The sequence below is a fragment of the Neophocaena asiaeorientalis genome, unplaced genomic scaffold, assembly GCF_003031525.2.
Source record: "Neophocaena asiaeorientalis asiaeorientalis breed wild unplaced genomic scaffold, Neophocaena_asiaeorientalis_V1.1 scaffold614, whole genome shotgun sequence".
Classification (NCBI taxonomy): domain Eukaryota; kingdom Metazoa; phylum Chordata; class Mammalia; order Artiodactyla; family Phocoenidae; genus Neophocaena; species Neophocaena asiaeorientalis.
The window spans coordinates 128,856-139,690 of record NW_020172990.1 but is presented as its reverse complement, the minus strand read 5'-3'; the positions used below and the strand labels follow the sequence as shown (position 1 = coordinate 139,690).

Below are 10,835 nucleotides of genomic sequence, written 5' to 3'. Positions count from 1 at the left end.
GAAGCGAAGAGGTGAGTGTGGTGGAGACGAGGGAAGGGCGGGAGGTTGGCTTCCTGGGTCTGGAGGAGGAAGTGTGTAAGGAGAAAGGCGGGCCTTCGTAGACCGACTACCCAAAGGTCTCAAATGCTCCTACGTTGTTAAGGCTCTGGGGATATAGCGGCAGCAAAAAATCGTTCCCGGCCCTATTAGCGCTTTGCATGGTGCCTGGGGAGACAGGCTTAATCAAGTAGTTACTTAAATAACCACAAATGTGTGAAGTGCTTTAGGGTACACACAGGGCGTGCGGGGTGTATATCACCAAGCAACTTATCTACTCTAGAGTGGGCTGCGTGGGTCAGGGAGCTGGAATATGAGAACTGAAGGATGAAGAGGTGTTGAGCTGGTAAAAAGGGAGGAAATGAAGACCTAAAGTGAGGGGAAGAAGTTGGTAAGCGAAAAAAGTGTGAGAAGGATTCAGGGGCATGGGGAATAGTGACGGGGGCTGCGGCTGGAGAGGTTGGCTGGCATCAAGCGAAGTCGTGGTACCTAATCCGTGCCACGTGCTGCGCTGGGCGATGGAAATAGTGTGCAATGAACAAAATGGACACGGTCCCTCTTTCCTTACAAATTTAAGCTTAATGGGGAAGATGGACATTAAACAAAATGTTAGAAATTTAGAGAATCTCAAGTGTTGAAGTGAACTGAAGGGTTCATAGGATGTATAACAGCAAGATAGCGTCTAGTCTCAGGGTCAGAGATAACCCAGGCTGCAAGAAATAATGTTTGTGCCCTTACCTTTGGGATGAAAAAATAATATATCTAGAGAGCCGGAGAAAGGAAACCATAATGTGGTTGGTATAAGGATTAAATAAAGTTCATTCATTCATTTGCCCAATATTTCTTGTATACCTACAACGTGCTAGAGATTCTGCTAGATGGTGGAGATATAACGGTGAACAGACAGATAACCACCCCTGGTTTTGCTACAGTTTAGTGGGGAAACGGAGAAGAGAGGATAAGAAGAGATACTTGAGTCTAATGTATGGAGAGCAGATCATGTCCAATAAAGGACGAGTTCCTCTTATTCAGAGAAAGCAAGAGTCACGAGAGTTTTAGAGAAAGGTGTGTGTGAGATAACATGGGTGCGTTTACAAGGAAAAGCTGTGTCTTATAAAGAGAAGTGAGTATAAAGGGGACATTGCATCTTAGGGAGAAAGGAGGGTATGAGGGGAGACTGAGCTCAGAGACAACCGAACATCCAGGGGTCCTAAACCGGCAGCTCAAGGGCCAAATCTTTCCTGTAGTCGTTTAGTTTGGCCTTTGCCATGGTGGTCTGTTTAAATTAGCCACTTAAAAAGAAACTTTTCAAACTGGGAGGTTACACATAAAAATTCGGACTCTCTTACTTTTCTTGAAAAAAATTAGAAAACCTGGCAACATGGAGCCCGTGTTCCCACTGGCAGGGCGTGTCTGAAGCATCGCGTCAGCTGAGCTCTCACATCAGGCATGATTCCCTAGCTCTCCAGGCTCCACTTCCCCAGTTGCCCAACCCCCAGCCTGCTTCTCACTTATGTCACCCACTTAGCCTCTGGGGACGTGGAGGTTTGCAGCCTCCGTTTGTCTTTCTGTGAATTTTATTTTATTTCTTTATTCTTCTGGCTGCACCGCGCAGCTTGCAGGATCTTAATTCCCCAACCAGGGATTGAACCCGGGGCCACAGTAGCGAAAGCACCAAGTCCTAACCACTGGACCGTCAGGGAATTCCCCTGTTTTTTAAGTTCTTTTTTAATTTCACTTTTTTATTGAAGTGTAGTTGATTTACAATGTTGTGTTAGCTTCAGGTGCACAGCAAAGTGATTCAGTTATACATATACATATATCTATCTGTTCTTTTTCAGACTCTTTTCCCTTATAGGTTATTACAAAACACCGAGTATAGTTCCCTGTGCTGTACAGTAGGTACTTACTGGTTATCTGTTTTTTATATAGTAATGTGTACATGTTGCATTTGTCTTTTTTTTAAAAAAATTTTTATTGGAGTATAGCTGGTCTTCAATGCTGTGTTACTCTCTGCTGTATGGCAAAGTGAATCAGTTATACGCATACATATATTCGCTCTTTTTTAGATTGTTTTTCCATATAGGTCCTTACAGAGTATTGGGTAGAGGTCCCTGTGCTCTACAGCATGTTCTCATTAGTTCTCTATTTTATACATACTAGTGTGTATATGTCCGTCCCAGTCTCAAATTTATTTCTCCCCCGCTTCCCCCTACATTTGTCTTATTGAAAGAGGAGAACAGGAAGAGGGAGCGTTTCTTATTTTAATAATAAAAAAAAAGCACTGGGGAGGACAGAGCGGTGGGGATTGCACCTTGTAGAGTAGTGTATCGCAGCCTTTGCAGCCTTTTCCACTGTGTGGGATTCACCGAAAATACTAATATTTGTACAGCACCTGGGGGGGCGGGTAGGAGCTGCTCATAGCCCGAGGTGATTGGCCTGGAGGCTCTAGACATTTTAGGCCCTGCCCGGTTGTCCCGATGGCTCAGGAGATCAGGACGTCTGTCACCCATTTGGGGCCCAGCAGTTGGTGGGGAGGGGCCTCTGCTGGTGGGGGGGAAGGAAAGGATGTGAGGAGAGGTCTTGAGGGGATGTATCTTTTACGTCTTAGTGAAGTGCTGGTGTGAGGGCTGTGCAGTATCCTGTCCAGTGAAGTGAAGGTGAGAAGGGCGGTTAGTGTGGGTTGTGACTGGAGACCATCTGGTTCTGGGAAGTGGGTCCATGGATTCATTCAGCAGGCGTTTCCTGAGCATCTGTTATGTGTGAGGCACAGTTAGGAGCTAGAGGAAAAAGCAGAAGAGTGTACCTGTCCTTGTGGAGCCTGCATGCTGGTGAGGTTGATCAAGAAGGACCAGGGCCACCTGGCAGGGGAGGCCTGTCCCAGGAATGAGTGGGAATCCCGCTCGCCCTGCCCGCAGGCCTCGGGATGTCTCTGGCCGACGAGCTGCTAGCTGACCTCGAGGAGGCGGCAGAAGAGGAGGAAGGAGGAAGCTACGGGGAGGAAGAGGAGGAGCCGGCGATCGAGGATGTGCAGGAGGAGACCCAGCTGGATCTTTCCGGAGATTCGGTCAAGAGCATCGCCAAGCTGTGGGACAGCAAGATGGTGAGAGGAGCTCCTGGGGGGTGACACGGGCAGCAGCTCCTTTGCCTGGAGAGTCCCGGCTTCTGACTCTCCGCTCCTCCCCGGACAGTTCGCTGAGATCATGCTGAAGATTGAGGAGTATATCAGCAAGCAGGCCAAAGCTTCGGAAGGTATTTCTCCCTCCCCGTCGCCCTCGCCCTCGCCCGCCCCGGCTCTGCTCCGGCCAGGCCCCTTGGCTCCTTTGCTGCTGGTGACTTTGGAAGTTGGCCCTTCCCGTCACCCTTTGCCAGAGCCCTCTTCTCTTCCATCCCAGCCCAGTCCCCTTCTCTCCTAAGAGTGTACTGCATTCCAAAGCTGACAACTTCTTTCTAAGTTTTCTTTTTTGCCCGCGCTGCACAGCATACGGGATCTTAATTCCCCGGCCAGGCATCAGACCCAGGCCCCCTGCAGTGGAAGCGCAGAGTCCTAACCACTGGACCACCAGGGAAGTCCCTAAAGCTGACACTTTTTAAGTCCTTGCTCTGTGCTGAGCGCTGCCTAATTGTGATAGGATTTATCTCAAGGCTTCCCAAACTTTATTGATAACCTGATCAGTTATCGAGTTTTGCCACACCTGTAAAACACTTATTATTTCACTTTTTTTTTTTTTTTTTTTTGCGGTACGCGGGCCTCTCACTGCTGTGGCCTCTCCCGTTGCGGAGCACAGGCTCCGGACGCACAGGCTCAGCGGCCATGGCTCACGGGCCCAGCCGCTCCGCGGCATGTGGGATCTTCCCAGACTGGGACACGAACCCGCATCCCCTGCATCGGCAGGCGAACTCTCAACCACTGCGCCACTAGGGAAGCCCTATTTCACATTTTTAAATCCACATACTTTTTCCTTCAGTTTACCCAAGAAGGAAAGATATTGCTACTGTGGGTGGAAAACTGCTATCATTTGTTAAATAGAAAGTAACCGTGAAAATATAAAACAGTATCCGTGAAAGTTATTCAAATCTCTCCTCACTTCTAACTCTGGGCAAAGCTGGGTTGTCTCTTGAGTGTTCAGCCCAGCGCTAAGAGGGCAGTGCTGTCATCACCCCTGTTTTTCTTGGAAAGCTGTGGCTCTTGATTTGAATTCCTAGGCAGCAGGAAGCCAAGGGAAGCTTTTTGGCACAGGAATGGTATAGTCAGAGCAGAGTTTCAGGGAGACTCACTTGTTCCATCGTTTCTTTCTTAAAAAATTAGTTAACTTGTCGGCTGCGTTCGGTCTTTGTTGCTGCGCGCAGGCTTTCTCTCTAGTTGCGGTGCGCGGGCTTCTCATTGCGGTGGCTTCTCTTGTTGCAGAGCACGGGATATAGGCGCGCGGGCTTCAGTAGTTGTGGCTTCCAGGCTCAGTAGCTGTAGCTCGCGGGCTCTAGAGCGCGGGCTCAGTAGTTGTGGCGCACGGGCTTTGTTGCTCCACGGCATGAGGGATCTTCCTGGACCAGGGCTGGAACCCGTGTCCCCTGCATTGGCAGGTGGATTCTTAACCAATGCACCACCAGGGTTAAACTTTAAACCTTTAAAACTTTCTTTAAAGTTTTCGTGAGGCGCCCTGGGGGCCAGGCCTGTGTGGGCCTCTGCTCTCAGAACGCTCAGGGGCTGGCGGAGCAGTTACTGGTGGGCGGCGCCTGCTGGGATGGAGGGAGCCCAGGACACTCGGGAGCCACAGGAGGAGCTGGCTGACCCTGCCACGGTCAGGGAAGAACTGATGTCTCACCTGGACTTTGAAGCATGAATACACATGACAGGCCAAGAATGGGGTGGCGGGGGGTGCGCCCAGGGAAAGAGAGCTGCACCTGCAAAACCTTGGACATCCATAGTGGTGGGGAGGCTGGCAGGGCACCAGACCCTGCAGGGTTTCAAATGCCAGGCCAGGGAGTCACGGGGAATCATAAAAGTGACATTTCCTGGTGTGGGCCAGGCTCGGGGATTTTAAGTCAGACCCAGTCACACCCCGTGTCTGGTGGGGAAGGTGGACATGAAACACCTCAAACTGGGTGGTGATGGTGTCTACTGGATGTGGCGGGAGTGTGGCAGGAGCACAGAGAGACAGCTGACCCCTCCTGAAAGGTGCGGGAGGGGTTCTTCGGCGCCTCGTGAGCCTTAAGGACATGGAGGCATTCGAGCAACGGGATTCGGAGCGCAGACTCGGAGTCAGATCTCAGCTCTGCCGTCTGCTGGCTCTGTGCCATCAGGCCGTGTCCCTCCGTTTCTTTCTCTGCAACGTTGGCCTGATTTAACACCAACCTCCCTGGCTGGTTGTGGATAAAATAAGTTAATGCCCGTAGGCACTTATAACAGTGTCGTATGCCCAGTAAGTCCTGTGTGTGTCAGTTGCCCGTGATAATACTGTCAGCATTGTCATTATCGTTGTTATTATTAGCGCTTGAAGGGTTTTCCAGAAACAGACACGAGGAAGGGATGTACCAGGGAGAGGGAACAGCGTATTCAGAGGCCAAGAGAAGAGTGAAGCAGGCCAAGGGTTCAGGGCACTGTAATCAGTCCTTTAATGGCTGGAATGACATGAAGCGGGGGTGCGATGAGAGGATGCGGCCAGGAAGGTGCAGAGGCCAGACTGCAGTCGCTGAGTCAGCAAGTGTCCACGGCGTGGCTGCAACAGGAGCTGCGCAGCTACAGGAAACAGACCCAGTACTTGTCCTCGCAGAGCTTCCAGCCTTTTGGGAGGCCTCAAACATCACTCTAGGTAGCTGGGCTGTTAGTCTAAGGGCGTGGTGAGCCCCAGGAGGGTTTAGGTCCAGGGCGAGATGGGGTCAAGTCTAGAATGGCCTGGAGGGAGAGATGGGAGGTTTGCAGATATGCAGACCTGCCCCCCAGTTTCCTCTTCAGCCCCTCCCTGCTCCCCTCCAGCTGCATTCCCAGTCTCCCTGAGCTGTGGGATCTGGAACGGGGTGGGTGCATGGACACACACCCACACCAGGCTCTCTCTCATCCTCACAGTGATGGGACCGGTGGAGGCGGCCCCAGAGTACCGGGTCATCGTGGACGCCAACAACCTGACGGTGGAGATCGAGAACGAGCTGAGTGAGTGCCAGGAAGGGCAAGCAGAGACAGCCCTGCCCCGTGTCCCCCACAGCCTCCTCCCATCCCCAAGGGAGGGGCAGGCAGGATCACAGGCCGTCTTCCCTGCTGGCCTTTCCCGGGGTCCTGCCCCCAAGCCCCTGTATCAGCTGGAATCCAGGTTCAGCTGTTGTAACAAGTGGTTACGTGAGAAGGAAGCATAGTTTCCTCTCATATGAAAGTCTGGATGAGGAGTCCAGGCTCTTTCTGTCTCATTGATCTGCTATCTGTTTCATGGTACAAGGTGACTGCCCACCTCCAGCCATCACCTCCACATCCTCATCAGCAAAAAGATGGGAGAGAAGAGGGAGTGGCCTGGAAGTTGCACATGTGACTTCAGCTCACATCTTGTAGATCAGAACTAACTCCCATGGCTGCCTCCAGCCATAAGGGCAGCCGGGAAATGTAGCTTTGTGCTGTGTGTCCGTGAGCCCAGCTATAATTAGGGGTTTTGCTACTGAAGGAAGAAGGGGAAATGGGTACTGGGAGAGCCAGCAGAGTCTGCCTGCCCCTCACTGGGCTCCTCTCCGCCCTGTCACCCTTAGACATCATCCATAAGTTCATCCGGGATAAGTACTCGAAGCGATTCCCCGAACTGGAGTCTCTGGTCCCCAATGCACTTGATTACATCCGCACCGTCAAGGTAAATGGGAAGAAGTGGGCTCCCCGACTGCCACTAATGTGAAGGGGCGGCGGGGCCCTGCTCTCGGACCCCCCAGGTTTAAGGGGAAGGTTCCCCTTGCTCAGCCTTTGGCTGGAGACGGGATGAGACTCGGGGAAGCAGTCCTAAGTGCCAAGACCCCGAGATGACAACAGGCCCTGGAGCATTCAGGGAACGAGAGGGGGCGAGGAGGCGAGTTGCAGAGGCTCTGGGTCTTAAGGGAAAGTGAAGGCGGGCTCACCAGTGCGCAGGGCCCCCCATGAGTCCAGGGGTGGATGGGGGCGGTGGCAGGGGATGCCCACCCAGGGAAGTGATGCGGTCAGACCCGCACTCTGAGTGGCCATGGGCTGCAGGCCTGTGGTGGCAGCGGGTCTTCCCTGGGTGGCCCGTCTGTTCAGCTCTGCTTCCGGGTCAGCCCGCACGGGGCAGACGGTGCGGATCCTTTGAGCAGCGGAGTTGCCAGGAGTGGGGGGAGGCAGGGGAGTGCCCCGGGTACAGATCGGGTGGGTGCAGGAGTGTGAGAGGTTCTAGAGCTTCCTGAGTCCCAGGCCCCCGTCCTGCCCTCTCGCCCCCCAGGAGCTGGGCAACAGCCTGGACAAGTGCAAGAACAACGAGAACCTGCAGCAGATCTTGACCAACGCCACCATCATGGTCGTCAGCGTCACTGCCTCCACCACCCAGGGGTGCGCACGGGCCCCGCTGGCGCACGGCGGTCTGGGCCAGCGGCATGGCTGTCAGTCTCAGGGGGATAGGGCACTTCAGCTCGCAAGCCAGGCACCGTGCTGGGCTCGGGGTTCCCCGGGCATGAGAAGCCAGCCTCGCCCAGGGTTTCGAGGGTGAGGCAAGGGGCAGGCCCGTAATTAGAAGTGTCCGTCTCTGGCGTGTCATCCCCTTGCTAGGGTGAATGCCGGCTCTCCACCTGCCCCTCTGGCGTCCGTGCTGCGCCTAGGAGAAGGGGACATCCGTCACCGCAGAGCAGAGCTCTGGAATGGTTGATCGCAGCGGTGACCGTGCTCTGAGGGAAGCGGCAGGGTGGTGGGCCGGGGTGGCCAGCAGGGCTGCGGCCTGCAGGGTGTGGGGGGCCTCGGCGGGAGAGCGTTTCAGGAAGAGGGAGCGCCTGCAGAGGCCCGGCTCTGGCATGGCCTGGGCAGGGGCGCCTCGCCCAGACGGAGACAGGACTGGGCAGTGCGGTGCCACCGAGGACTGGTTCCCAGCAGCCCTGGCTTCCAGGCCTCAGGGCCGGCAGGAACGGTACCTGTGGTGAAGCCGCACACACGTGTGTGCACACACACGCAGCTGGGAGGACGTGGGCTCCCGGGCCACTCAGACGGGACACGCTGAAGCTCGAAGGTCGGGTCCGTCCCAGCCTCACCCCCACCCCGCCCCCACCCTGCAGGCAGCAGCTATCGGAGGAGGAGCTGGAACGGCTGGAGGAGGCCTGTGACATGGCGCTGGAACTCAACGCCTCCAAGCACCGAATCTACGAGTATGTGGAGTCGCGCATGTCCTTCATCGCGCCCAACCTCTCCATCATCATCGGGGCGTCCACCGCCGCCAAGATCATGGGTGAGGCCCGACCCCACGCAGTGACGGCCCCGCGGGCCATGTGACCTTGGGCAAGTCTGTTCCTCTTCTGTAAAATGGGGATTTGGCCCTGGGGCCCCAGGACCGTGTCCCCTCGCCCCCACCCTCTCATCTCTCCTGGAGACCACAGAGGTCGGCCAGCTTGCTCTTCACACAGACATGGAGAAAGGATGGGGGCCCTGAGCCTGGTCAGCGCCCACATCCCCAGCAGAGCTGGGGCCAGACAAGCCGCAAAGGGGAGAGGCGGCGTGGCTGGTGGAAGTGCTGGCATCCCAGCAGCTCCCAGCACTGCCATGGGCCCACGGGGCCACCTGGCAGTAGTAAAGTCAGCTCTCTGAGCCTCAGTATCTCCACAAGACGGGGGCACTGGTCCTGGCAGTGGGTGCTTTCCTCCTCGGGGGCTCTCTGTGGCCTCAGGGTGCCCCCTCAGGCTCCTGGCCCCTTCAACCAAGAAACACTTCCCCGGGGAGTTTGATAAAGCAGCCGTATTAGTCAGTTCAGGCTGCTGTAACAAAGTACCGTAGACTGGGGGGGCTTCAACAACTGAGGTTTATCCTCTCACAGTCTGGAGGCTGGGAGACTGAGATCAGGTGTCAGCAGGGCTGGTTCCTTCTGAGAGCCTCTCTCCTTGGTGTGTAGACGGCCACCTTTTCACTATGTCCTCATGTGGTCTTCTCTCCATGTGGGACTGTGTCCTAGTCTCCTCTCGTAAGGGCACCAGTCCTATTGGATTAGGGCCCATCCTGTGACCTCATTTCACCTTGATCACCTGTTTTGTTTTGTTTTTTTAATTTGGTCGCGCTGGGTCTTAGTTGTGGCAGGCGGGCTCCTTAGTTGTGGCAGGCGGGCTCCTTAGTTGCGGCTCGCCAGCTCCTTAGTTGCAGCTTGCATGTGGGATCTAGTTCCCTGATCAGGGATCGAACCTGGGCCCCCTGCATTGGGAGTGCTGAGTCTTAACCACTGCGCCACCAGGGAAGTCCCTGATCACCTCTTTAAAGACCCTGTCTCCAAATACAGTCACATTCTGAGGTGTGGGGAGGGGAGGGCTAGGACTTCAATGTGTGAATTCGGGGGGGGGGACACAGTTCAGCGCATAACACAGTCTTGGGGGCAGGTGTGTGCGGAGTTGCAGGTAGAAGCAGTGGTGTCGGGGAAGGACAAGCTCGGGTGTGGATCCAGCTTCCCCCCTCGCTGACCTCACGTCTTTGGGCAAACGGTGTCACGTGCCTCAGTTTCCCTAGTGGCGGTTGGGGGTTGTGCTAGTTTCCTGTGACTGCTGTAACAAATGACCACGAACCAAGAGGCTTGAACAACGCAGTTTATCATCTGACAGCTGTGGAGGTCAGAAGTCCACCGTGGGCCTCATGGGGCTAGAATGAAAGTGTCGGCAGGGCTGTGGTCCTCTATGGTGGGTCAGGGGAGGAAGCCGTTCCCTGCCTTTTCCAGCTTCCAGGGGCACCTGCATCCCTTGGCTTGTGGCCCCTTCCTCTGTCTTGAAAGTCTCCTCTCGTGCCACTCTGACTTTGCTTTTCTCTCCTACTTTTAAGGACCCTCGTGATTACATTGAGCCCACCAGGATCCTCCAGGATAATCTCCCCTTCTCGGGGTCCTTAACTTGCCCGTATCTGCAGAGTTCCTTTGGCTGCATGTGGCACTGTAGTCGCAGGTTCTGGGGATGGTGATGTCAGTGACCATGGGGGCTGTTCTGCTCCCGCACGGGTGTTGGAGGCTAGTTTCAAGGACTCGTGTGTGTGATGAGACCATTTACCTAATCCTCGAAAGCGCCCAGCACAGGGCCCTGCACACAGCAATCCCACCTCAGAGGTAGAACTACTTACAGTATGTACCTGCAGCTCCTCTTCCCCTCCCCCATGCCCGCAGACACGCTCAAGGGAACCCAGAGGTGATTCACACCCAGGCCCTGGTGTTGCGAGCCCACCGCGCGGTGAGAACCACTCTGAGGCCGAGCAGGGCCCGTGTGGCTTCGCAGACTTGGGTCAGGTGTTCCTGTTGGGCCAGTCTGCTCACTGCACCTCTAGCAAGTTGCTTCACCTCTCTGAGCCTCCTCCAAACCCCTCTCGGAGGCGGGACACGTCGGGGCTCTCCTGTGGAGGTGCAGCGCACGGCGAGCCCCCGGATGCATGCCCCTGGTCCTTCTGAGCCCCTCCCGCCCTCTGCCCCACCGCAGGGGTGGCCGGCGGCCTGACCAACCTCTCCAAGATGCCCGCCTGCAATATCATGCTGCTCGGGGCCCAGCGCAAGACGCTGTCGGGCTTCTCGTCCACCTCGGTGCTGCCCCACACCGGCTACATCTACCACAGCGACATCGTGCAGTCCCTGCCCCCGGTGAGTCCCACCCCCTCGGAACCT

General features: G+C 55.3%; 1 protein-coding gene across 1 annotated transcript in view; it reads left to right on the top strand.

The window, feature by feature from the left end:
- Window positions 1-2,847: 2,847 nt before the first annotated feature.
- Window positions 2,848-10,835, top strand: part of LOC112397904 (U4/U6 small nuclear ribonucleoprotein Prp31) — a 13,555-nt gene continuing 5,567 nt past the window's right edge. Inside the window, exons 1-8 of the mRNA XM_024742212.1 lie at window positions 2,848-2,867; window positions 2,955-3,139; window positions 3,228-3,288; window positions 6,101-6,184; window positions 6,766-6,863; window positions 7,458-7,564; window positions 8,278-8,447; window positions 10,654-10,811. Coding sequence (XP_024597980.1) covers window positions 2,963-3,139; window positions 3,228-3,288; window positions 6,101-6,184; window positions 6,766-6,863; window positions 7,458-7,564; window positions 8,278-8,447; window positions 10,654-10,811 — 855 coding nt within the window. The 5' untranslated portion in view covers window positions 2,848-2,867; window positions 2,955-2,962. The remainder of the gene's footprint in view (window positions 2,868-2,954; window positions 3,140-3,227; window positions 3,289-6,100; window positions 6,185-6,765; window positions 6,864-7,457; window positions 7,565-8,277; window positions 8,448-10,653; window positions 10,812-10,835) is intronic.